The sequence below is a fragment of the Genypterus blacodes genome, unplaced genomic scaffold, assembly GCF_046128005.1.
Source record: "Genypterus blacodes isolate CSIRO-AG114 ecotype Tasmania unplaced genomic scaffold, CSIRO-AGI_Gbla_v1 ptg000308l_1, whole genome shotgun sequence".
In the NCBI taxonomy this organism is placed as follows: domain Eukaryota; kingdom Metazoa; phylum Chordata; class Actinopteri; order Ophidiiformes; family Ophidiidae; genus Genypterus; species Genypterus blacodes.
Window position 1 is genome coordinate 74,281 of NW_027467097.1, and position 27,283 is coordinate 101,563.

The window sequence follows — 27,283 nt, forward strand, 5'->3', positions numbered from 1 at the left end:
TTTCTTTTCTTTTCTTTTCTTTTCTTGAGAGCGGCAGCAGAGGCGCACACGCACACCTTTGGACAATGTAGTTCTCAAACGCCGCATTCCAATGCTTTACCGCAACGCCAAAACTACATTTCCCGGCGTACCTTGCGGGGCGGTGTGGTCTGTTATTTTCCTGTGCAGACGCGGCTAGTTTGAGTTGCCATAGCACGGAGAAGCTGTTCAGTTAGCTTCCATTAACAAAACGAAAGGCAGACGCGTCTCCTTTATCGTTATTACAGCGATAGGATGTATTTACACGGCGCTGCTAGATATAAGCACTGTTTATTCGTTTTACAGGTTTATCTTAACTAATTTAGTTGGCTAACGTCGTGCTAGCAAGCTAGTTAATGCCGACTTCAGCTTAAGTCGCCACTTGTTGCTAGCGAAGAGGAGCACCAGCCACAGCAATGTCAACGTGAAGGGGCTCATTTTATTTATATCGCCTTTCTGCTCAGATAGTGTACTATCTCTAGCGACCGTCGGGATTAATAATGACAAGGCTGCTCTCTGTGTTTACTGTGACAAACGTTTGTATTGAAAAAGTGATTTGCTGCACTTTTGTCTGTTATGCTGCGTTCGCGTTACCGTCGGAATTCGCATTTTCCGACTACCGAATCTGAACATTCCATAAAAACGCCCCTCAACTCGGGAATTCCGACGAGGAAATTCGTACATATCTTTCAAACTCCCTGTTACGCGTTGACGTCATCCCATGGTGGCTACTCAAGAAGTAAACAAGCAAGTGGAGTTTTATTCACTTTCAGTATCACTTGTTGATGACAAACACATACTCTCTGATACTCTCTGTCAAAGCGGCCTACAGAAGTAGTATTTTTTGTTTTTTTCGAGTTGTTAAATCACTCTTGACGTCGTATTTAACGCTCAAATTGCTAGCAAAACAAACGCTCATCTCGTCCGTGTTGCCAAAGCAGCCGATGGTCCTACGTGACGCAATTCCGCGTTCCACACCTCCCGCCTCCGAGCTATGACGAACGCAGCGTAGTGATAAATTTGCCCCTTAAGCGTTGAGTCCCACATCGTTGCTTTACGTTTCCAAACTATGGATACATCCTCTGAAACGGACACGTACAGCGGACCGCGGGGGCGTGGTGCCCACCGCAGGGCTGCTGGGGGTGCAGCTGATGGTCAAGCAGCAGGTATCACTGAGAAGATCAGCACCCTGGCAAGCACCTTACAGGTACCCAGAGTCTTCATCACACCATCTTCACCACATCAGCCATGCACATGTTCTATAACACCACATTCTGTATGTTTTCTAAATTTCTGTCCTGCTACCAATTTGAATTATCAGTATGCCTGACAAAACAATCAGGCTACTTATTGTTTATTCTTTCTAGTGATGGAAAATAAGTCATTATTGTTACGCCATTGGTAACTAATAGGTTCTCTCTCTGACAGGACACGAATAGGAACTTAACCAAAGTTGATCTGATGCTGGGCAAGTACAGGGAACACACTGATGACCAGGCTACAGCCATGGCAGTGGTGAGGTCCCATCTTATTCTGCTTATTACTTTATTGATCTATTTTCTAGTCCCCTGATTGGTCAACTGCACATGCACTTCTCCGCACTAGCTTAAGGATAACCTGGAGGAGTCGATCAACCAGCTACAGGCACAGAGGCTGTACAGATCCACACGGGGGCCCCGGAGTGACTCGGCCTCTGTGTCGGGCTCCCTGCACTCCAATGACCTGGAGGCCTGCTCAGGTTCAGGTAAGGAGAATCACAGAGGAGTAGGTCACACAGGTGAGCCCTCCTCTCCTGTACACTGTTTGTTATCATGTTATTCACGATGCACGTCTCGAAAATCACACCCATTGATCACATCTCTACATGTTGGATTGAAGATGGCCAGCGTTTCTACCCAACCTCTCCACCGAGGGACTATTCAGTCACTCCAGGAGGAGGAAGGAGGAGGAGGAGGCGGAGGAGGACGAGAGCTCAGTCTGCCACGGTTTCCTTCAGGGACGCTGATCTGTCAGGAGCGGAAGTAAGCAAAGCACTCCATCATGTAGTTTCTGAAAAATGCCACAAGAGGGCACACTGTCTCAGCTGGAGATGCATTACTTCTGTTCCTCCAATCCTAAACGGTCTTGATCACAGTTGTGCTTCATGTTGTTGCTCTGTAGACCCACACCATGCACCAGTCTCTGAGGGATCTGCACAGTGATCAGCACAGACTGTCCGATGAGCTCGATCGAGAAATCCTCAGGCGGAACAGGTATCAAGATCACAACAGCACTACGTTGTGGAGGTTGTGTTTAGTCGTGTGTTTGTCTGTTTGTCAGATGTTGGGCCACAGGGACACACGGTTATCTAGGGTGCAGCCTCGTTCATACATCATGTAGCTTTGGACAAATGTGTCTGTGTGCTTCATTCCCTCTTCTTGCTGTTTGTTTAGTTGATACTCAGTTGTGTTTTGGTGCCACAGTCACAGCGGTGTGAACAAGCTGCACTGTCACACTGTGTACTCTGTTTGGTTGTTATCTTGTCTTGTTCCCCCCGCAGTTCTAATAAGTACTGTAAACACTCTCGGTAGCCTCAGACAAACTATGCCACTGCTTGGCTGGGGTCATTATGTCTCTGCCTGTCAGGTTTGAAATGAATGTCATCATTCTCGCAGCCGCTCAGACGAGCCACCGGGCCTAAAATGGAAACTCATTAAATTACACTGTTCCACTGTTAATTAGTAACCAGCAAAAATTACACATTTAACCCTTTCTGTCAATATAATAAGATAGAAAATGACATCAGCCTTTTGTGCCTGGCCACAATTTAATAATGGACAATATTTTTATGTTGGGATGACATTCCCTGTAATTTCACACTGAATTAGAACGTCTATGTCAACTGTATACAAATGGTGTTAAATCCTTCATGTAGAGCTTTGGTGATAAATATTCGCTCCTCAGGTCTTTGAGGAAGCAATTAAATGTCATTGGAAACATTTTAGGAGATTGTGCAGCTAAATGAATCCAGTCTAATTGTCTGTCTCAGGTCTGACATTGACGCGAGGCGAGCGATGGAGACCCTCGCCGAGCATCTGACGTCTTCACAGAGCCAGGGCGTGAGTTGCTCTTTTCTTTAGCATTGAATGTACAAACACAAGCAATATGACCATGAACCGCCGCAGCAAAAATACCAGAGCGTTGAATTGGCGTCACCTGTTCACTCTTTACTAACTGTACTTTTCCTCTCTGTGTTGAAAAGCTAAAGACTAACTTGTTGAATGTGTCTCTATCCTGTCCGTGTGCATGATTGTAGGAAAAGGGCGTACGAGCAGACTTTCACATGCAGGTGATTTCTACTCATTAGACGAGGCGGCGCAGCTTCAGACGTTGTCGTCGTTCTCCCCGGCTCTGAAAGACATTAACGCCTCATTTGTCATGTTGCCATCCCGCCACGGTGCAGTTTGCGTGACCCGAGGCTTCTCTTCTCGTCTCTTTGTCTGCAGGTGGCGTCCCGTGTGGAGCGGCGCCTGCAGGAGCTGGAGAGAGGGATGCACGCTGAGCGACAGAGCGCCGGGAGAGGAGGGAGGCCCGATCACGGGGCGGCCATGTCTGACGACAGACAGGAGGTGACACTTTTCTCTCAGTCTTCCCCCCGCCGTCACTCTGCCGGGATTCATGCACCACACGCCTCTGTGTTCAGACGGAACACAGAGAAATGATAAATATAGACGGTGGTAAATCAATTTGAGCACGAAGTTTGGCTGAGGCTGTGAGGAGAAAGCAGATCAGCAGGACTATCCTGACGCTCTGCAGCTCGGTTTGCCTCTCTAAGACAGACTGATGTCCATTATACAGTTTTATTCATGCCAGATTGACCAAATAACACATCTCATGCTGGCTGCCAGTAACTCTAATTGGTCTGATAAATAATCCTCCAGTGAATTAGATGATCAATTTATATTTATGAGACTCTGAAGATTTCTTGGCTGATGAATGTTTTTGATCCGCTGTCTGCAGATTGTTGTAACGTTCTCATCGCGAAAGCCGACGTCCATCAAATACGCCGTCTTGTCAACGCGAGACGCGGAAAGTAAATTGAGGCCAAGTTTCTCCTCGCTCGCCGGGTCGCAGTTTATCTTCCTAACCTTTTCTGTCTGGCTCGCCCGCCTGCTGTCGTTGTTTTATGTTACAGGAGCGTTTCCTCCGCCTCATCCGGTGCCGCCGCTCTCCTTTGCAAGACTTTAACACAATGAGGGGAAGGCTTTGATGCAGAGGGGACAGTTGTTAAGCAAGCAGTCGTCTCCCAGACTTCTTGACAATTCCACGTAGTTATTTTTATGCACCGACTTTAGAAAAGCCTAAGAGCGGAGAGAGACGTGTCAATAGATGCACTTTAGACTTGAGTCAGAGCGAGAATGCCTCCTGTGGATCCCCACCACTACAATAAAGGACACATTATCTTGTGTTATGGCCGCACTGAACCCTCTCAGCCACTCTAGATCATCTGCGTTGTTGTTGTCGTCGTCCTCATCAGCGTTACGTATGCATTTTTGAATGAGCTGAGCCGTTTCTAACACGTAGGGAGGGTTTTGCTTTGGACGAGTGAATCAGTATGCTGCTGGCATCGGCCGTCTCGTCTTCCCTGCCGCTCTGGTATCCGCTCACCTGCAGGTTCACTGGTGTGCCACTGTGGGGCGCTGTGTATCTCTGTCAGGACGGATAACCTCAGCGAGCCAGAAACACTCCTATTTCCCACACAATGTGTAACGACAGAAGCCACACATTCATTTGCATCTCTCTCTGCCTTAGTGCCCTAATGGGACACCAGCAGTGCCCGGGGCGAAGGGAAATAATGCATTTGTCCAAAAATTAAGGGTAAATAAACACGCAGGAGGAAATGAAGAGGAAAATAATCTCTTTTACTACTAAAGAGCAGGAGAGGAGGGAGAGCAGAAGGCACATTTATTCCCTACCGATGTGTGAATCAAATAGATGATGAGTCACTTGGGTAGATGTTATTGCTAGCAGCCAGTAATTCATCACCACAGCCCGCTCCAACTGAGTGGGACTGAGTGGGATCTGAGAACTTCAATTTCACCGCCGTGCCAGCGTTTCCTTCCGAGAATGCAAGATGGATTATGTCTAATGATGCAACTGCACCTTTCATCCTGCTGTTCCGCCGTGTTTGCGTGAAACGATAGCGCATCCCGCCGCCTTTACGCATTTTTGTTGCTTTCATTTCTCCTCGCAGACTTTAGGGAGACAAGAAGTTCACGCCCAGGGGAGAAGGGAGGCCATGGAGACGTCTGATAGGGAGAGGACCAAGGTGACTAAATGCAGCCCTAAAGGAACGCGTTGCTGTGAATTAGAATGACCGTAAAGTTTCAGCGCCCTACAAAAGTTCCTGAATTAGTTTGTTTTCCTGCACTGACAGAATTAACATTTAAAGTTTTACCATCACAAAGCAACGCAACTACTGTATATCCTAATAATGAACTAAATAACATTTTTCGACAAATAATTGCAAGCAAATGGCAAAACAGCCCCTTGTTAATCGATGGTAGATGGTTCAGGTGATAAATCTTCTAACTATAGGTGAAAGGTCGAGTGCATTATTGGATTGTCTTGACGTTGTTGTTGCTGTCGGCCCTCTGCAGATGGAGCAGGAGCTGGAGCGAGCTATGAGACTACTAGACCAGTCCGAGTCCAGCAGAGACGCTCTCCTCCAGCAGGTCTGTGTCTGCGTATGATTATACCGTGTGTGCACAACAAAGCCCATGAGCCAGATCACTAAGCCACACAGAGTCGTGTAAAGCAACTCCAGTGTTGTTCTACAACACGTCTGCTTACACGGCTAATGTTTCCCAGGTGGAGGACATGCGGGGTGAGCTGCTGCGGGCGAGGAAGACGGAGCTTCAGAGGGACCGACTGGGGACTCTGCAACTCTCTGCTCAGCGGAGTGCCCATCTCAGTGACAGGGAGGAGAGACGAGGTGGAGAGCGAGGGTCAGGTACTTCAATTTGGAGCGGACCACAGAGGAGAAGAGAGTAGTGGAGCTGAAAGCCTTGGAGATTTGGACGGAGGAATAGAAAGGAAGAGGTTTTTGGCAACCTGGCCGTGTAGAGGGAATGTAATAAGCACAGAGTTAATTGGCTGTCTGCCTCGTCCTCGCACGTTCTTCACGGGTCTCCGTCTCAATGAAAACGCTCAGACACACGCGTTGCTATAGGGAAGAAGAAGTAAGAGCGCGTTGTGATGGAGGGGCCAGGGAGAGTGGAGACAGTAAGAGGATAAGTGAATCTTAGTGAGAGAACAGAGAATTGATTGGGCTATAGCCCAGAAAGAAAATAGAAAAAGAGAGTCCCAAGATATTATCTGTAGAAAAGAGAAAATGGTGGATAGCTCAGAGAAAAGTATCAAAACCCTCACCTCACACTACCCCACTGTTCTGTAGTGCTATTGATTCCAGCGTTTAAAGTGCATGAGAGGACCAAAGTGACTGATTCCCCTCGCCCCCTTTCATCTTTTTGATTATGATTCATTTGTCAATAGTGAGGTCTAACCTGGTTTAGATTGTGTCGTCACAAACTTTGGATTAAGGATGAGGTGATGTATGAAGATGGCACCATGGATCCATAATCATTATTAGATATCACAATGGACGATCCTGCTTAACGTGCATCTTGTATCGCTTTGTTTTCACTTTTTCCACGTCTGTCAACATTTATTCTGCCTTGAACCAAATGATCTGCGTTGGAACTACGCCGTATCAAAAATGAGCTCTAATATTTTCCTCACTTTACCGATTCTGTCCCTCTCCTCTGCCCTCTGTCATCCTGTTGTTAAGTGAGCTGTGTTTGTGTGTGTGTGTGTGTGTGTGTAGATCGGTCCGACCTGGAGAGAGAAGTGGCAGAGTTGCGAGCTCAGCTGACCAAAGCCTCCATGTACAATGAGGTGGAAGAGCTGAAGAGGCATCTGGACCGCAAGGAGAAAGAGAGGGTCCGACTCAGCGTACAGGTGGAGGTGTGTGTGTTTAACAACTCTTACAACCCGTGTGTCAGGCGACCATCCAGAGCCGATCACACTGCTGATTTGCATCGTGCGTCGTCTCCCAGTCGTTCCCCATCTGCTCCTCTGCGTCTGAAAGATCTCTCTGAGCCGGCGCGCACATGAACTAGGACACCTGTGACTTTGCCTCTCGTTATCTCCGTTTGTCGGCTTCACCTCTTAACCGCGCTCACGTCACCCGCCAACTCCGCGCCTCTTGATCCTCTTCAAACCGCCAGATGAGGCGACGGCTGCGATAGGAGATCAGAAGTCAACGAGCAATCGTTTACGCCTCTCAGACGTCTGTCGCGCTCCACTTTCATCGCCGAACCGAGAGGTAAAAGAGAAGAAACATTGAAGAAGAAACCCCCCCTTTGCTCAGCGGGGGATCAATAACGTGTAAATGGAAATAAGCATGGGCACGTTTCCTCTGAACTGTGATGTTTGTGAAGAATGTGTTTAAACTCCCACCCTTCTCTTTCTGCCACGCATGTGTTAAAGGATGAAGTCGGCTCGTCACCTGCGGCGTCTCCAGTGGTTTCTTTATTGTCGAGATGAAAATAGATGTGGGAAATGTTTCATTTGTATCGTAAACGAGCGAGCGGGGATCGGGGCGGAAGATTAATTTTTGTTCTGACATTTGCCTAGGATGTAATTTATCTGCAGCTAACCAGACTGTGACTGTTTTATTCTTTTACTGAGGAGCTTATTCTGCATCAGACTGTACCGGGGTAACCTTACTCACACTAACTCTAAACTTCAGTCAAGTGTGAGACTTCAAAGTGATTGAGATTCTTCGGGTGGATCTCCTTAATCCAGTCTAACGCTCCTCTCAGTCTCTCTTCAACCCCAGATTATCCAGTCCTAACCTGCATGTAAACAGCCTCAGCCTCCTTCTGACACCTCTGCCTGACTGCTGCCCTCTGTGTTGCCTCACCAGCTCTTAATCCATGCTCGCCTCCCATCATCCCTCCATCCCGATCCATTTTCCCCTTCCCTCCTACAATCTTTGCAAATTGTTTCTCCCCTGTCCCGCCACCCCCATTCCTTTACACCAATTGGGGCTCTTTCTCCTCCTCTTCCTCCTCCTCCACCTCCTCACCTTCCGTCAGTACTCGACACAAACACAACCTAAAACACCTCTCACCCCTTCATGCCAGGAATTGTCTTCGGATCTGGTGCGTCGGGAGCAAGAGCAGCTACGAATGCTGGAGCAGTTAAAGGAGATTCAGGTAGAGAACTGGTCATAGATTTACACATTTGTAGGAAGCAAGGTTCCACGTGCAAAATACTTGGCGTCCCCCCATTGTGGGACGATGGATTTGGAGGAAAGAGGAAGTAAAAGCCTTTTCATAAATGTTCTCACGCTCTCAGAGCCGGGGACAAGCGGAGAGGCCACAGATGGAGGCGCTGCTTCAGCAAAGCGTGATGAGCCGAGACGAACTGAAGGCCAGGGCCCAGGAGGCCGTGCGTCAGTGGCGGGCAAAGTGCAAGAGACTGCAGAAGAAGCTGGACGAGGCCACGGCCCAGCTTCAGTCTCACACCGACAAGGCCGCGCAGGTTAGTGAACGCAGGTGCTTTCTTTACGCAACCTTTGACCTTCAGTAGCACCTGCTGCTAAGTCACCGCGGATGTTGACACTGTTTGGTGTCTTTACCAGTAGCTTAGTCTGGATTAAAGTTGTGGTATTCTAACTCGGATGGTTTCTTTAACACTCAAAATGTCTGCTAATGATATATACTCAGTCCTGTCCTTTAATCAGCTGACAGCAGCACTTAAATATGACTGAATAGTTCTCGTATGTTGGGAACGATGTTGAAATGCGGTTGTCAACATCAGTGGCAAACTGATCTGTAGCGACATCACAGAGAGGAAATGAAACGCAGGCAAACTCTCGTCTCGTTCTTCTGCCGCCGACTGAAGTCAGAACTCATCAGCAGAAGCAGGAGGAAAACAGTCAAAGTGATTAATCCAGTGCTTTATAGAATAGACGCAATGGATTTAGAATGAACATGATAATGGTGTGACAGAATGAGCTGTCAAGTGATCTGAGTATCTGCATGCTGTCCTGGGTTACAAGTCCAATAATTAACCAGTGATGATTATTATTATTGTTGTGAAAGTCACAGCACAGCTTTTAAAGATGATATGAACCTACAAAGGTGATGGAAATATGTATGACCCACTGAGTAAAGAACATTCATGATGTGAACTCATCCCTGCGGTGATACACGTCTACGAAACACGGCTCTTTTTAGGACCCAGGGGAAATTCAACCCCGGAACATGTTTCTCTTCTTCAACCCCTCCATCCAGCTAAACGTCAATAAAACACCTTTCTACTCAGAAAAGTGTTCTTGTTGTCATCACCTGATCTCTCTGTGTGTGTGTGTGTGTGTGTGCGTGTGTGTGTGCGTGTGTGTGTGTGTGTGTGTGTGTGCGCGTGCGTGTGCGCGTGCGTGCGCGCACCATCACAGTCCAACCTATCTCCATTTCAGGTTTGGGTGCTGCGGAAAAAAAAAAATGTTCCTTGTTTTTTCTCGTCTGTTTGGTGTGGCGCATTTGAAGTGAACAAGTCACCTCCAAACTCACAGTCAGCAGCTCTGTGCCTCGCAGACACACTCAGTCACACTCCCACCTGGCAAATTGGACGTGAGGCAAATTAATTACAAAATAATTTCTGCCCCCTTAATGAATTAGGGGAGAGAATTAAGTGCTCAATTAAATGATTAAGGCCTGAGCTGCAGCAAATTCAAGTCAAAGCCAGCGTATAAGAAGCAATCTGCGTCAAACAGACCTGAGCATTGTCCCTTATCAGGCAGCTGAGAGCGAGCACACTCCTATCGGCTCCAGAGCGGCTGCTGCATATGTTCCTGTCCCTCTGTCTCCCTGTCGCTCCCTCCTCATTATTATTACAGCTCCTCTTTGTACCCAATTTTACCCAGTCGTCATTTGTCTTCATTTCCCTTTGCCTCTCCTTCTCTCTTCCTTATCCATCTCCCCCGTTCTCTCTCTCTCTCTCTCTCTCTCTCTCTCTCTCTCTCTCTCTCTCTCTCTCTCTCTGCCCCAGGCAACCAAGGAGAAGGAGAGCTCCCAGGCCCAGATGAAGGCGCTGAGCCAGCAGGCTGAGGCGGCCCGCAGGGAGCTGGCTGACATCCTGGGCCGCTTGGCTCAGCGCGAGGAAGAACTCAACCGCAAGGAAATAGAGCTGTCCGAGACCCAGCAGCGTCAGTCGTCCCTGGAGCAGGAAATCCGTGAGGTGTGGCCTAGGTTGAACAATTTCTATTAAATACCAACAGGGACGTAAATAATGATTTATTACAGCCAGTATGAGCAAAGACGCTACAACAATCCATTTGTGTTGCCGACACCTAAAGGTAAATATTTTGTAGAAAATAAAAAATGCATCTAGAAATCTAAAAAAATTTAAAACCTGTTTTTTAGTTTTAGGAAAAGAAAATCCTTAACTTACCTGAAGGCTTCAGCCAGCAAGAAAGTTTAGCTAAAGTCCACCTACAGATATCAGTTTTCTTTTCCCCTCACTTCTCTCGCTGTTTGATTTGTGTTCTTAATGTATTTTCAACAAGAAACTTAGGTAGAGCACTTTGTTCAAACCAGCATCACTGATTCTAGGTGAAGGAGGCCTCAGCTGCACTGGCGGAGGACGGTCAGCATCACGCCGTCCTCCAGGCACGACTGAGGGAAGAGAACCAGAGGCTGGAGGGACGGGTCGACGCCCAGGATCGTCGCTCTCAGAGAGAACAGGCGGCCCAAGCTGAGAGCCAGGCGACCCTGAAGGAGCTGACTTCCGCCCGTGCCCAGCTCTCCCAAAGGCTGGCTGAGGAGGAGAGCTCCAGGAAGGAGCTGCAGAGGACCACCGCCGAGTTACAGGCCAGGCTGGCGGCGGCGAAGGACGAGCGGGAGTCACTGGGGCAACAGCTGCAGCTTGAGAGAGAGGTGCATCACAAGGAGCTGGACAACCTGAAGTCCGCGGCGGAGGCCGGCAGGAACAAGAAGGGGCGCGAGCTGCAGGACATGCTTCGGATCTGGCAGGACGTACGTGATGAAATGCAGGCACACATCAAGGAAGTCGAGGTAGACTCCTCATGAATACATTCATGTTATGTCAATAAGGAAAATGTTAAGTTAATCATTCCTTGAAGCACTGATTCACTCTCATTTATGTATTTATAGGACAGACTTTGACTTTTTTCAAGTCTTTAGAGATGGCGAGGTCATAAGTCAAGCAAAGCATTCTTTCCCTTGGACCAGGCCATGGATCACAGAGTGGAACGCTCTAATTGACATTTAAAGTGTCTTTGGCACAGACTCCACATTGTTCCACGCCTCAGACCTGGAACAGCTGCCGTCTCTCCGACTCAGCGACACACAGACAAACTCCTCATTCGGAATCATTTCTCTCCGTCGGCCGGGTTTCTCGTCCTCTGAGTCGGGGTGAGACGAGGACAGCTGAGATCTTAATGGTGTGTGCGGTGCCCCGAGGATCCTCACGGCAACTCCAAGGCTCTGAGTGTGAATATTTAAAAGCCCCTTCCAATATCAGACCTCATCCTTTCTGGGAGTCTCATCAAGGCAGCTGTGGAGATAGGGGACTCCGCTCTGACTCGCTCACCCTCCGCCCCTGCCAGCCTTCCAGTATCTCCGGTGATGAGCCCTCGTGGCTACATTGTTCAGGGGGGCATGGTCCTCCCTGATACGGTTGAGTTTAGCCCATTAGCTTTGCTGAATGGCATTAATATGTGACATAGCTCATTGTAATGGTGTCATTTCCCGAGCGCGGTAAGGACAAGGGCGTCTGGCAGAACGCTTCAAGCAGCAGCCGACGGGTGCCGTCCCCAAAAAGCTCGCCTAATATTCATGTAGCACAGTGAGAGGAGGCCTATTTTTATTATGTTGATATACTCAACTGTAAAAAAAAAAAACCTATTAAGATAAAAAACATTATTTTCTTGTCCTTGTCCTCTAACTCCCGCTTTCTCCTCCGCTCTGTCTTCTCTCCCTCTCTTTCCTGTTCTTCCTACCTGCAAACTTGTCGCTTTTTTCCCAGAGTTTCACCGTTTTTGAAAGTCAAATAGAATGTTTGCATGAGTCGTGTAGATCCCCGGTATCACGAAAACAAAGAGTCAATGGCTCCAAAAATACACTCTTTGTCTGAGGGTTTAACACTTTCAAGCTGTTGATAAGCTAAATAAGCACACAGACATGCTTGATGTTCATTATTCCTCTGTATGACCTCATTGTGCATTCAGACTGGAACCGGCCGCACTTTTCCATACACACAAAGGAATATTTGTCGTTATTATTCTCCCCTCTATGCCGTGGCTTTAAACACATCCTCTCTATTCTCCACCAGGCAGATGCGGCACAGGACAAGGAGCTGTGCGGGGCGCTCCATATCAAATTGGACAGGATGAAGGATGAGTGTGATAAACTGGCGGAGCAGCTGAACACCAAAGAGGAGGCCCACGCAGCCCTCCAGAGGAAATGCCAGCTACTGAAGCAGGAGCTGGATGACAAAGTAAGCGCCGCAGTATAATGACCAATATCAAATGATGAATACAACTTTTAAGAAACGCTGACACATGGTCACAAATGTAATCCACTTTAAAGAAACAACCGGTCCAGACTTTTCCAACGCAGCCTAACCAGGAGCCTGTGCTCGTTCTCTTATTGCTCGCTTCCTTTCCTTCCTTTCCGATCCACCGGTCCAGGGTAACGGCCGATGCGATCGCACAAAAGTCCGTGCGGTCCAAAAGGTTAAGTGCTGCCAAATCAGCAGTCTTTCTGAAGGCCGTTTGTCAATACGTCCTCAGGTGCTTTACAGCAGCAGAGTTCCTCACTCGCCCTCGCTGACTGGCTGCTGATAAGTAGCTGGAGCTCTTTTCAGGCGAGGGATCCATTTATTGATTTGGAATTGGGTGAATAGAGCAAAAGTAGCTCTTGTTAGTGTAACCCTGGGGGGAGGTGTGTGTGTGTGTGTGTGTGTGTGTGTGTGTGTGTGTGTGTGTGTGTGTGTGTGTGTGTGTGTGTGTGTGTGTGTGTGTGTGTGTGTGTGTGTGTGTGTGTGTGTGTGTGTGTGTGTGTGTGTGTGTGTGTGTGTGTGTGTGTGTGTGTGTGTGTGTGTTATTATCCCAGGGGCTGTGTAATGATCCACGGTCCCTTGGCAGCACTGATCAGTCGGTCCCTTTGCTCGGCCGCATCGATCGGCCGAGACCCTGGAACTATTGACGGTGCGGGTCAGATGGGAACTTAACTAGGTCTGTGTGTGTGAGAGGAGACTTTGTTGCTTTGGCTTTGTTGCCCTAGATTGTCTGTTTTCTATGTGTGTGTGTGTGCGTGTGGGTGTGTGTGCTTGTGTGATTTATTGACCATTATTTAGCGAACTGCAGACGCCTCTGGAATTCATCTGGTAATGATGAAGGCTCTCAAGTAAACATTGTGCTTACTCCACTTCTCTCTGTGATAAATGAAACGGAGATCACGAGGCGTCCTCCATCGCTCAACCGTCTCCAATCTCTCCCACAGGTGACGTTTGAGGAGTGCAAACGCGACGCCGAGGAGGCACAGCGGGAGGAGAAGACGCGGCGAAGGGAGGCGGAGCAAGAGGTCATCCTGGGCTCTGTGGGCAAGGAGCTGGACCTGGCCTGTCGCAGCCTGGTCCGGGACTACGAAGACAAACTGCAGGTACTTTCACTTATCTTTCTCTATGTTCTTTAATTAGCCATTTTACTGAGACGGAGAGGAGAGGAGAGGCTGGAGCTGTGGTCCCGTTTCATCTGGGAGGTTAAAGTCTGCATCAACTGGAGGCTTGGATGAATATGAAGCCTCCATTGAGCTCAGTATGTAAAACGCTCTTCTTCTTCCAATAAAACAAGTAGGACATTTGTAAATGGGAGCGATGCCACAGAGCCCATTCCTATTCCACTCAATGAGCAGTAACAGAATACTCATCTCTCATCTGCGGCACTAAAGCAGAGACAGTTATCCCATTTCCTCACGGTTATTTACACAGCACATTACACTTTAAACTGAGGCTCCGGTTGACTCGAGGTAATCACACTCCCGTATCGATCACTCGGTTTAGTGGGACGATGCTGGATGGCAGAATGTCCCACACACAGCTCAGTTCTCTTGATTTATCGCTCCTCTGCTCACCATGGACTGATTAAAGCAGCGGGCTCCATCTCACCCGTCACCCTGACTCCTCCCACTCAAGAACACGTGACAGGAGTGACGGTTGTAGCAGCTCTTATTGTGACACTTCACCACTCGCTCTACCTCTCTCCCCTACACGCTCAGAGGGAGTTTCCCTCCGCCGCTCCGGGCTAATCAACCCTGCCGGCTCTTATCTGCTCATATAGATTTCCCGGTCCGGTCCGAGACGCCCGAGCCAGCGCCTCACCTCAACCGTTCCCCGTCGTGATGAGGGGAGACGTCAGAACTCAGCCGGCGATTGAGCTAACGAGGCGGCTCATTAACAGTTAAAGGGTGTTCCAGGTATCTGCTGCCTGCTGATACACCCCTGCTCTCTCTCTCTCTTTCTCCAGAGAGGAGCTCTAAGACACTGAAGCTTTTCTTGGCATTTCAAAACAACAGCAAACACAAACCACAAAGCGTCTTCGTTACTCTCAGCTTCTCCTTTACTGCTCGCTACACACTCTTTTCTATTGAGTAGGACATTTTGACCACACACACACCGTCACATTTACTGAACACACACACACACACACACACACACTCTGCGTCTTGTGTTCCACTGCAGTACAGCTGAGGAAACGCTGGCATCTCTCTCACCCCACACGTCACACCTTGAACTCCCAGTGTTGTGGTTTGTAACAGCACCGCCGCTTCTTCTGCTTTCACAGCATGGAGCGGCCTTTCATGGTTTTAGAAAGAATAAAGCGAGAGAGAGAGAGCGCAGAAGCGTGTCACATCCTCCCACACAGCCGCAGACGCACGCCCGTACACACACACAGACACACACGCCCTCCCAGAGACGGGGGAATGGCGTGTGGCTCGGGTCCGCCGGTCGTACTTTGAGCTCGCAGCGACAACAGCTTGGGAAATTTGCTTGGATCTGATTTTGAGTGAGGGGTTGAAAAAGTTGCCTTGCACTTTTGCTGTCACGACGTTGTTCTTCAAGACACGCAGAAGAAGAAAGGGCCCCGAAATCACGCTGTGTGTGTGTGTGTGTGTGTGTGTGTGTGTGTGTGTGTGTGTGTGTGTGTGTGTGTGTGTGTGTGTGTGTGTGTGTGTGTGTGTGTGTGTGTGTGTGTGTGTGTGTGTGAGATGTTGGTTGTGGTTAATAGCTTCATGTTTGTTTGCACGTGTACATTGTTGACTTGAGCTTTTATTGTTGTTGCAGTTGTGTAGATTTGTCTCTTTGTCGATTCGGCTGAATGTCAACAGAAGAAATGAATTTACTCAAAAAGACTCGTAGGCACGTTTGAAAGCCCAAACACACCAAAAAGTGTGGTGTGCAGAGATGGCTCCTGGTTCCCGGCGTGTTTGGAAGCACAGGCGACCCTCTCACTGACTGATCACACACACAGACACACACATTTGAGTCATTGTTATTATCAAACACGTCTCCCGTCACAGGTACGAGCCGCGTCTGCTCCGTCTTCGTGACAGGTGCACAGCGTTGCCGGAGGTATGCGGTGCCAGATAGTGATGTCACTGTGTGTGTGAGTGTGTGTTTGTGTGTCTCTGTGTGTGAAGTCATTATGAGTTAGCAGACACCGGGCTTGTGCTGCGGATGTTGACAGCCTCATGTCTGCGAGGCACGAAGCCGACTTCCCACAGCGCTTTTTCTTCCTGACACTGGCAACCTCTGTGTGTGTGTGTGTGTGTGTGTGTGTGTGTGTGTGTGTGTGTGTGTGTGTGTGTGTGTGTGTGTGTGTGTGTGTGTGTGTGTGTGTGTGTGTGTGTGTGTGTGTGTGTGTGTGTGTGTGTGTGTGTGTGTGTGTGTGTGTGTGTGTGTGTGTGTGTGTGTGTGTGCGCGTGTGTGTGGTGTCTAACGCTGAACACAACAGCACACCAATTTGAGCTGGCAGAGATTTTTCATGTAAGTCAAGTTGTCGACAAATCCTCTCTTTTCTCCTCCTTTTGTCTGAGCACACACTCTTCTGCTTGTTTGTGTTTTGCTCCTTTCGTTGCTACATCTCATGACCTTTCTGCTTATGTAGACAAGTGACATCTGCAGAGACTCAAAGTACAAATGACTGGAACTGGAAGATGTGTTTGATTTGTTTTTGTTTCCTGTGTTTGCTCGTGTCAGTAACTTTACAGAAACAGATGTTTGTGCCTGGCAGACTAAAGACGCCACGGCTCACATTCAGCTCATTTGCTTTTGTGTTTTTCCCACACAGGTCATCTCCCAGAGAGCCGGATCGGTGAGGGACCCTCACTGCTGGCTGGCTGAGACCAAGGTACGAGCGTTACGTTGCCGCGGTAACCCAGCGCTTAGCCGGGGTTTGCATGAAGAATGAATCAGTGAAATAACACAGAATGAAGGCTTTGATACTTTTACAATGGCCGCTCATTTCCTGCGCTGTATAAAAGATGAAGACGTCTACACACACACACACACACGCACCACTAATTGTTTTGCTAAATCACTTAATAATTGCTGTGGAGTTTGGACTGCAGCAGACTGTGTGGGCTCGTTTCCCAGAATGCTGCTCTCTGCTGATATGAAGCATAGACACCATAGTTTGATGAGAGGCAACACTCCATCTAACACACACACACACACACACACACTCTCCAATCCATTCAGACGTCCTAATCAAAGCACCGAGCGCTCTCACTGACCTGACCTCAGTCATCAGTCCACTCTGCATGTAAACAGAGCGACGGACACTTTGAGCCGCTCTGTCCTTTGAATGTCGCCTCTAAGTCCTCTTTCCTCGACGCCGTCCCGGCTTATGAAACGTTCCCAGTGATTCTCCTCTGTGTTAATAAGTGATGACATCGTGTAAAGCTACTGTCTGATCTGTCATCACTCTCTCTCTCTCCCTCTCTCTCTCTCTCTCTCTCTCTCTCTCTCTCTCTCTCTCTCTCTCTCTCTCTCTCTCGGGCTCTTCTCTTCTTCTCTGCAGTTATTGCTGCCTCTTGGCTCCTTTCACACAAATATAAAGTCAGCATTCCACGTCGGGGTAATGTGCTGGGTAAAAACCTGTAATTACAGCTTTGGCGACGACGCACGATACAGTGATAAAATGTGTTTGCAGAAAATACAGTATTTATCACTGTGAGCTTTATCTCCCCCTTAAAGAGGCTCCAAAGTACTGTGTGTGTGTGTGTGTGTGTGTGTGTGTGTGTGTGTGTGTGTGTGTGTGTGTGTGTGTGTGTGTGTGTGTGTGTGTGTGTGTGTGTGTGTGTGTGTGTGTGTCAGAGAATGAAACCCAAGAGAACAAGAATCATAATGAGCTCCTTTTTGCAGCTTTATCTTTTGATATAGTTGTGCTTAACCGGCTCACAGAGGAAAGTAGGAGAAGCTCTCTAAAGCAGTGGATTTGCTTGACTGGAGCCTCCCGCTGTAAAACATTTATGAAACACTTCTTTATTTATTTCATTCCTCTTCTCTTGTACCTGCTCCGATGTCGCTGTGCTCCTCCACCCGAGGCCGAGGCCCCGAGTGTCTCTCTCTCTCTCTCTCTCTCTCTCTCTCTCTCTCTCTCTCTCTCTCTCGCTCTCGCTCTCGCTCTCACTCTTAAGTATTAATTTATGAGATTCATTTTGTGGCTGCCATCTTACCGACACAGACCCCATTCAGCTTAAAGTCAAAACGAGAAAATAATGACAGGACGAGATTTAGAGTTCAAATCAAACCTAAGAATCCAGAAGTGCTGTCTTAAATTCCTCCCTTTGGTTCAGAGGGAAGACTGAAGACGCCGTACGGTTTGATCCATGGCTGTTACAATCATTTCCTCTTATTACACTCTGCAAGAATCATTTCCATTTTTCTCTTGAGTTATATTCATCGCCTTCGCACGAATGGAGGATTCTTCACTGTGTGTGTGTGTGTGCGTGCGTGCGTGCGTGCGTGTGTGTGTGTGTGTGTGTGTGTGTGTGTGTCTTGATTAATTCCTCAGTCTGACATCAGTAGTAGCAGTAAGAGTAAACTTAATGATGATGTGGAGTTTTCCCTGCTCTTCATCATCAATCGGCTCTGATAAGGAATAAAATAAATCACCTGCACATTAATAAATCATTACTTGAAGTCTTAATGGAGTCGACTTGAAATCCAAGGTGACTCAAACCTTAACTAGTAAGACTCAGCCTTCCTTTGTCCTCCAAAAGTTTGATTCAAACCTGTGAGTGACAACATCCCACTCCTCTCCTTCACCTCTGACCTCATCCCTGTCCCCTCTCCCTCCAGAGTAAGCTACGCTGGCTGTGCGAGGAGGTGCGGGAGCGAGACTCACGCGAGCGGCGCCTGAGGAAGCAGCACCAGCAGACCAGGGACCAGCTGAAGGCCCTCAGACGGAACCGGGACGCCGAGCAGGACACGCTGCTGCAGCGCCTGGAGCACCAGGAGAAGGTGCTGCACTCCCTCAGCACCGAGAAGAAAGGTAGAGAAGCCATCATACACACATCACAGATGACATCATTCTCTGTGACTTCTTCTATCTTGGTTCTCAGTAGAATTTACACAAATGTTTTTACAGCACCTGATTGGACCTGCAGCTCTTTATAATAAGCAGGTAACGATTCCTCGGCGATTCATTTTGATTGATGCATCGGCGTTCCCTCTCACTTCCTGTTTCTGTCTCCGTCACATTTATACGCTGAAGTGTTTTTGTTTATTAGCCTAAGTTTGTGTTCTGCTGGTTAATGAGGTCCAGTGAGAGTAAGTGTGTATGTGTGTGTGTGTGTGTGTGTGTGTGTGTGTGTGTGTACTTTATCACAGACAGCTCCTCTGTCTCCAGCTCAGGCAGAAACAGTGATGTGTCTCCTCGGTGATGGAGCCGCAGACTAATCGCTGTTTCCCCAACAGCTACACGACCGCTTACTCGCTTTTAAGGCGGTAATTAAGATCCTATCTGAATAATGTGGATGCTCGCTGACTTCATGTGTTTGTGTGTAATGGCAGAACAAGACGAGCCTTTGTAACCCCCCCGACCCCTGAAAATGTATTCAAAGTTATCGATCTCATCTCGTTCCTCTCACAGAGACGGGCCGTGTTGTCGCTCACGTTACAGCCGATCGTTCACTCCTAATTCTGTAATCACAGCGTTTTGGGGATTTAAAGCGTTTCATTTGAAAGCTACTGGTCGTCCTGTTTCTGTCCCTGCTCCCGTCAGACGCAGGTGCGCTCCGCGTGTGTGTATGCGGCGCTTAGAGCCACGGGCTTTAGCTGACATGTGACTGAGGGACGCCCTGGCAGCTCAAACAGATCACCACCGCCAACGCTGCTCTCTTATCCTCAAGGTTCCCCTCCCCCAGGTAGATGAAGCCAGCCGAGCAGGGAGCGGACACTTGTGGCTGGAGTTTTGCTCTGCGTTTTGTCTTTATTACCACAGAGGACAGTTAAGAGAGACAGACGAGAGGAGGAGAGAAAGAGAGAGAGAGATAGGAAAGAGACAGGAACGCTGTTAGAAATGAGAGCTTGATGCATTTTGAGGTCGAGCGTTTGACTTTCTTTCTCTCAGCTGGTGGAGCTATGTTTGTCTCCTCACACACAGGTTTGTGCAGCCGCAGTCGTCACGGTAATTGGATATTGAACTTGGGAACGTCCGATAAGACGGAATGAGAGTCGCACAAGAGGAGAGGCTCTGAATCCAAACACACATGGAAGCCGGCACCGTGATCACATTCATTATTTAATACAGACACATTAGAAAGTGATTAATGCAGCCGTCTCTGAACACTTAGAGCTCAGAGCTGTGGTCTCTGAGCTGTGGTCTCTGAGCTGTGGTCTCTGCTCACGCTCATAGCTCCTACACTTATGAGGAGACAGGAGCAAGGACGAGCAACAGCCTGCATCACAGCTCTGCTTCCTTTAAACAAAGTAACAAGGTCACTAAACAGGGAGATTCCTATTAATAACTGCTGTGAGTACAACAAGAAACAACAAAGCAGGAGCAGAATGTGGCTGTGCTCATTAGAGCTGATGTGAAAATGAGCTGCAGTCAGATGAGGTCAGAGCCTCCCGGTGTTTTCACTCAGTGTGTGTGTGTCTCATGCGTGTTTCTCTCCCAGAGCTGCTGGAGACGAGCCAGAGGAGGGAGGAGGATGTGAGGAGCTTTCAGGTGAGCACTACGTCTCACCCCATCCATACCTGTGTGTGTGTGTGTGTGTGTGTGTGTGTGTGTGTGTGTGTGTGTGTGTGTGTGTGTGTGTGAGTTAGAGGGCCATTACTGATGTTTGTCCTCGGTTTTCGCTTTCGTTTTATGGTTGTTGGTTTGGACGCAGGGCTTTAGTAATCAGAGCTCTGCACAGACGTGAGCACACACACACACACACACACACACACACCGGCCTGACCCAACCCTCGCTGCTCTGCTGAGGACACCAGGCTACCAAGTCCAACAGCCACCAGCCAGGCTTTGTCTCTCAGCACAACAGCGTCCCTAACACACACACACACACACACACACACACACACACACCTAGGCTGGAGAGCACCGGCCCGGCAGCTCACCGGGCTTTTACTCATCGTTAAACAGTCACACACACACACACACACACCCAGTCGTCTTCTAAGAAATTAAAGACAATTTCCAAACTGCTTTACAGAGTGTGTGTGTGTGTGTGTGTGTGTGTTGAATTCATGGTGGCACCTGCCAGAGGCGCTGTGGCATTAATCAGCCTTCTCACACTCAGCAGTGTGTCTAATTATGAAGGATGAGGAGAGAGACGTAAGAGAGGAGAGACGGGCACCAAGTCTGGGAGAGACGAGTCCACTTGATACAAAGTGTGAAGGGAAGGGGGACGGCCAGCTGGGAGAGGAAGGGGGAGGAGAGCGTGTGTGTGTGTGTGTGTGTGTGTGTTTGAGTGGCAGATAAGAGGCATTGCATCACTTACGCCACAGAGAAGGAACATCAGTCAGTGGCTGGACGAGCAGAGAGAGACGTTTGTCTTTGTGTGTGTGTGTGTGTGTGTGTGTGTGTGATAAGCATCCTGTGCTCTCTGTCACACACACACACACTGTCTGAGACCTCCAGCATTTCCTTCCCTTGTTCTGTGTAAATGCTTGTAAAGTAATCCTGTGTGTGTGTGTGTGTGTGTGTGTGTGTGTGTGTGTGTGTGTGTTCACAGGGCCGGGTGCTGGATCTGGAGACGGTAAGCTTTGATTGTTCTCATCAGTACAAGTACAGTTGTCAGAGTTGTGCGTCCTGGAGTTGCCTCATCGCGGTCACGTTGCCTCTCAGCGTCTCTCTCTCTCTCTCTCTCTCTCTCTCTCTCCTTCTCTCTCTCTCTCTTCTCTCTCTCTCTCTCTCTCTCTCTCTCTCTCTCTCTCTCTCTCTCTCTCTCTCTCTCTCTCTCTCTCTCTCTCTCTCTCTCTCTCTCTCTGTCTCTCTCTGTCTCTCTCTCTCTCTCTCTCTCTCTCTCTCTCTCTCTCTCTCGTCTCCGTGTTGCCGTGTGAGCAGGTTCACCTCGGGCCGTGTTTGTTTAGCAGCCCGTAGAGGCAAACACACACAGTTTGAAATGATTGCTTTAGTGGAGACTCACAGCTCTGTTCAGCATCAGAAGCCCGGCTGATGGGTTATGAACCGGGCGCTGCGGCATCGACCCGAGCATCCAAACTGTTTACGCCCAGCGCTGATGTCCTTAATCACCTCTCAGACATCGGCGCGGACGCACGGGCCGATATTACAAAGCACTGTTGAGACGGCGTATTGACCCCGGCGTTCTTTATGGGCGCCCGGGGAGTAAAGACAATCAAGCTGTCTGCCGTCCCCGCGTTCACAGCGAGCGCCGCCCCTCCGCCGCCACCGCGGAAGGGCTGGGAAGAAAACCCTTTCGGACCGCCGTCACGTCCTGGCCCTGCTCTGACCCGAGCTGCCTGGGATCACACTGAGCACTCCGCTTGAATGTCAGCGCCGCCATTCAGCGAGGCGACCGGCGTGACGGCCCAGCAGCCGGAGCCTTTCAGACTCTCCTGCTCCGGCACAACGGGAATGGGAATGGCTTTTAGAACGCGACGTCCGGGCGTGAATGGGGAAGAAGCGGGATTTGATTCAATGAATAGAATCTGCTGAAGGTCTCACAGCCACAAAGCTCCTCACTTAGCTCCTTTATGTTGCTTTGGACAGAAGGAGGAAGTGGAGCAGGCCGACGTCATAATTCCTGACTTTGTGTGTCCTTACTTTATACCACGTGGCCTAAAATGCCTCTTAAGAAGGCAAATATTGAGTTACAACAGGAAAAGAAGATCTGTGGGAATAGAAACGATGTGTTTGGGGGAGTTAAGATGTTTCTCAGGGCTTTAGTGGAAACGTTGCTGCTGTTGTTTACAGTCTGTTAAGTTTGCAGACGTCACAGTACATTTGTGTTTGTGTTTGTTCCTCTCAGAGCACGAGAGCGGCTCTGGACCACCTGGAGGCCATCCCAGAGAAGTCCTGTCTAATGGAGAACTTCAAAGATCTGGAGGTGCTTTGATGGTTTTTCTTTGATTTAACTTTCACCTTAAACTTTTCCCTCAAATCAACCATCTGGGGTTCAATGAAGTGTGAAACCTTAACCCGACCTGTAAAGACTCAATGTTCTACACTGACGTAGCACGCAGCCGTGTTAGAGTGGCTTTAACGTACAGACTTTGAGCCGGGCGGCCCGCTGTCGTCCCCGTCTGTCTGTCGTCTTGTAGGAGTCGCAGCGGCAGAGCGAGGCGGCCAGGCAGCGCTACTCCAAATGCAAAGAGATCGTCTGGGACCTGCAGCACCAGCTGGACGAGTCCAAGCGCAAAATGCAAGAATACCAAGTACGCCACGCACAGACACAGACACACACACACACACACACACACACACACACACACACACACACACAGAGCCATTGATCTGTCCTCTAGAAACATCAGCTCTTACGGAGGCTTACACAACGCGCCCGTACTCTCAAACTTCCCACCCCTTCCTTCCCTCTCTCCTCCCTCGCTCTGCTAATTGCCCTGCCGTGTTTTGGAGAAGGGTAGCCCGACTCCGAGAGCCGTCCAGCTCGCCCACACGGGTGCCAACCTGAGCGCCGCACCTCGTTTGCAGCCGGTATGAATACATGAATAATTTGGCGCGGGGGTAGTAATGCATCACAGACGGACAGAAGAGAGAAGAGCCGGAGCGCCGCCCGCCACAAACACACACACACGCACTTATGTAAAACCTCAATTTCACCAGTCGCTCTTAATTGCCACAGTCATCTTTCAGCTTCCTCCGCCGTAGCCAAGGGAGTCATCAAAACATCATTGTTGACAGCAGATTGCCGTCAGCAGTGTGCGAGCGCCCCTAAACAGCCATAGAGTCGCTTTTTAAATGGTTTTAATCTGCCAGATTACTCTGTCGGCTCGCCAAATGACTCCTGCGCTGAGTGATAAGTGGCGATCACATTAGCTTAATGGCTGCTGCCCACCCGGGGTTTGTTTAAGGAAAAGGGACAGATAGAGCGAAGAATGCAGCTTCCCCGCTCCTAACACCAGGTTCTGAGGCTCCGTCCAGACCTGACTCATGTTCAGCACGTCTGTAATCTGACCCATCAGGCCGGACAGATGTTCCTCACTGATGTTCACGTTCCCACACCGTCTCATTCTCATCTCGTCAACAAATCCCTCGGAGACGCCGGGAACCGTCGCAAACTGTCCGACAGCTTCAACGGTCTCATCAGAAGTTGCAACGCTGACTTTAGAAAGTTTTGGTTCAAAGTATCTCTTTAGTCAATAAGTTGTCTTGGTTTCAGGATGAGAAGTTGGACGCCACGTCCCGGAGCCTGAAGCTGGCTGCTCTCTCCTCCTCCATCAAAGGCTCCAGCACTTTGAGCGGCTCGCTGAGATCTGACACCGTGTGTGAGTCCTCCTGTCCCGCCGCTTCACACAGGCCGGCCTGACAGCTAATGGATGTGTGTGTGTGTGTGTGTGTGTGTGTGTGGATGAAGTCGTGCTTTTGAGCTTTTTCTTGAATCGCTGCACTGCTGGAGAATACAGCAATGAAAGTGTTTGATTCTGTATTATGACTGTAGTTAGAGAAGATTTAGGACTGTCAGGGGAATCTGTGTGTGTGTGTGTGTGTCTCTGTGTCTCTGAGTGTGTGTGTTCCCGTCTGTAGTGTTCATTAGTTTTCAGATGTATTTGTTGATATTTCAGCAGGTTTATCTTCATGTTGTTGTAAACACATGTCTTTTCCAACACGTTGTAATGTGGTTGACAAACAGACCATATCCTCTTCCCTCCCTGATCCTTCCTCAGCCTCAGCGACTCACCGACGCCTCCCCAGTCCAGACAACGACGACTCCATGATGAACGGGGCCAGCTCCCTCACAGAGTAGCCCCGGGCCTAAGGCGATCCGTAAACAGCTGAGCCTGCCTGAGCTCGAACGCCCCCACGCTCCTCCAGACCCGACTCCAGCCGCTCGGCTCGGCTCTGCACTCACAGCCATCCTCCTCGACTACCTCAACCGGCCAATCACTGAAGGTGCTCCAGTACAGAACAGTGAGTATTCCCAGCTGGCTCTCAGAACGGCACTGAGGGAGGGGAAGTGGAAGTGTTGACACTGTACAGATGGATGTGTATGTGTATGAAGAGTTATTTATAAGAAGGTTTACGTGAATGTATTTACCAGCATCTCCACCGGGTTTACTGTTTTGTTTTGAAGATGATCTGTCCTCGTACTGTCAAGCTCATGTGTTTGTGCTAAAACCATTCACACAATGTGTCCAAACTAAACTCACACAGAGTTACGGTGCCTTTTGAACAGCAAGCTTTTCTATTTGACTTCCCTTTGTGTCCTCCTCCTAATGGAAGTGTCTGTTCTCCATGTGTTTGTGTGACGGATGACAGAGTTCCTTGTGACTCTTCTTGCTTTGTGTCCTGTGTTGTGTATTATTTTTATTATATAGATGTATTATATATATTTTTAAAGGAAAAACTAAAAGCACAAATAGAAATATTTCCTTTTTTTAAATGAAATGTGAAGGAACTGTAAGCACTATGAATAAATCTCCATGCAGCTTAAATGTCTGCTTTTCTAACTTCACTCTGTGTTTCCTTCATTTCAGACTGAAGTGTTTTTGCTTCTAAGCAGCACAGAGTCGCACAAATGTCCTCTTTCACTCCTCAAAGGCATAAACACTGTGCCCGCTGTGCTCTGACAGCTCTCTTACCTTCTCTGTAATCATGTTGGAGTGTGTGTATGCAGATTGATTGGAGTTTACGCCTGACCACACACTGAATCTGTCACCATGGAATCACTGGGGGAAAGGCAAGACGACGAGGTTTTGCTTTCTGACGCTTCGCCGTTAATTCTCCAATGATTGATTGCTCTCCTAAAGTCTTAATTGCTCCTACAGTGAAATTAACCACTCAAACACAAATCACTTGTTAATAATTTCATTGCTAATCACCAATCAAGTGTTCCGTTCCTCTTGAAGGGGACTTCTGAGACGGTGAGATTGAAGAACAACACTATCAACCACTTCCTGCTTGCACCTGGGCTGAATCCCAACATGAAATCCCTTTGTGCGCCAGCAGCAGCTTGTAATATTCAGAGACGACGACGACCACAACAAAAAAAAGGACAGCTAAGCTTTTTCCTTTATCAAATCACAGCTTTATGTGAGTTTTGACTTCAGTAGTCATGCAGGAAGTAAAAAGCTCAGAGGAAGCAAGGCAGCGCTGTATCTCTGACACGTTCCTCTCAAACAGGGGGAAAAAGGAGAAGCTTTACCTTTTCAACAAAGGACATATGCTCCATAATCCAGGTGATGTTAGGTCCAGACCTACAGGAATGTGTCTGATGAAGCAATACACAACCAAAAACAAGCTGAGAAAGTTACAACTACGTACGTTTCTGTGAGGAAACGTCAAACTTTTCTAGGTGCACGTCTTCCAGCGCAGCTAATCCTCTACGGTGCAATTACCTCCATATCTGTTGATACTCGGTGGCCGACTCCTTCCCGTGTCTGCTCACGGTGAGGCAAGCAACACAACACAACACAACACAACACAGATGGTGCAGGCGCCAAAAATAAAGTTTGACACGCGGAGAGATGATGAAACTGGAATTGAACAAGCCTGACTTAAATCTTTGGAATCCCCACCAGTCTGTCAAAGTGAAGAAGCCTTCGGGATGAGAGGTGAAACGTCTGCAAGTCCAGTTGCTTAAGTTAAGAGTAACTTTCCTCCCAGGTCAGCAGCACTATCTCTCCACCGAGGCTTTAAACTTAAAGATGATGACGCTTTGCACTTTGCGTTGTCGTCATTCATCATCATTACTGTGTACGTTTAACTCTGCACTTTCATAAACTCCACTGGATTGACTTTGGCCATTACTTATTCACACACAGGCACATTAATATGCTTAACCCCTACATTCCTCGCACGAGTGTTTATTAGTTTGCAAACCGCATGCAAACTCATAGATCAGCCGTGCCGTTCCCAGCAGGATGAGATTCCCAATTTGCATTCCTGCTCCATCATTAGTCCAACTTTGCTTCATTTTCTCAAGCTGGGACATGGTAATGAGTAAACTCTGCTTGTTTGTGTGTGTTTACTGTGCGTTTTTCAGGGTTAGACGTAGAAAAATGCTTCAGAATCTGCAGCTTGACATTGAGTTATTTAAAATGTGACAGTTGTGTTTACGTTCACTCTGAAAGTGCGCTGGATGTTTCTTTTTGCTCCGGTGAGTTTAGAAGTTTAGAGTTGTCAGATATCACAGGAATAATGCACCAACGAGGCCAAAACACTGACAGGCGTGTGTGTGTGTGTGTGTCAACTGGTCGCTAATTACCTGACATGTAAACCAAACCTGCCTGCAGCCAAGACACACGATGAAAACTTGTTGTTGAAGTTGAATGATTCCGTGGAGACTGTGAGAAAGTTTGTGGACAGGTTGGACATGAGTGGTTTAGGCTGGAGGCTGATTAGGGCCGCATTTAAATGTTGGTCAATTTCCCCCAAAAAAGAAAGTTTCGTTTTTTAGATGACCTATATTTTGGAAAGGGGCGGAGCTAGAGTGTCACACACAGCCTCTGGAGACCGCAAGGATCCATTGGTGTGAGTTTG

General features: G+C 48.5%; 1 protein-coding gene across 4 annotated transcripts; it reads left to right on the top strand.

The window, feature by feature from the left end:
• The first annotated feature begins 73 nt into the window (after positions 1-73).
• On the top strand, positions 74-25,219 carry cep128 (centrosomal protein 128). 4 transcript variants are annotated; one of them, XM_076137378.1, is made up of 26 exons: positions 74-1,225; positions 1,447-1,533; positions 1,624-1,762; positions 1,897-2,039; positions 2,179-2,270; positions 3,047-3,116; positions 3,314-3,346; positions 3,504-3,626; positions 5,252-5,326; positions 5,658-5,732; positions 5,869-6,010; positions 6,884-7,023; positions 8,208-8,279; positions 8,422-8,607; positions 10,117-10,305; positions 10,680-11,141; positions 12,421-12,585; positions 13,593-13,751; positions 16,439-16,498; positions 18,454-18,646; positions 20,277-20,326; positions 21,336-21,359; positions 22,593-22,670; positions 22,885-22,998; positions 23,964-24,069; positions 24,469-25,219. In XM_076137378.1, the coding sequence occupies exons 1-26, from the start codon at positions 1,088-1,090 to the stop codon at positions 24,546-24,548; spliced, it is 3,195 nt and encodes a 1,064-aa protein (XP_075993493.1). In that variant the 5' UTR covers positions 74-1,087; the 3' UTR covers positions 24,549-25,219. The 4 variants fall into 4 exon arrangements, with proteins under 4 accessions (XP_075993493.1, XP_075993494.1, XP_075993496.1 ...); XM_076137379.1 differs by having other exon boundaries at positions 24,475-25,219; XM_076137381.1 differs by having other exon boundaries at positions 10,680-11,102.
• Positions 25,220-27,283: the final 2,064 nt, after the last annotated feature.

Excerpts from the sequence above, each read along its gene's own strand:
- cep128 (XM_076137378.1), top strand. The coding sequence starts at position 1,088 with ATGGATACATCCTCTGAAACGGACACGTACAGCGGACCGCGGGGGCGT. Across the intron at positions 3,117-3,313 it reads CGTCTTCACAGAGCCAGGGC|GAAAAGGGCGTACGAGCAGA; the intron begins GTGAGTTGCTCT and ends GCATGATTGTAG. Across the intron at positions 24,070-24,468 it reads GCTGAGATCTGACACCGTGT|CCTCAGCGACTCACCGACGC; the intron begins GTGAGTCCTCCT and ends ATCCTTCCTCAG.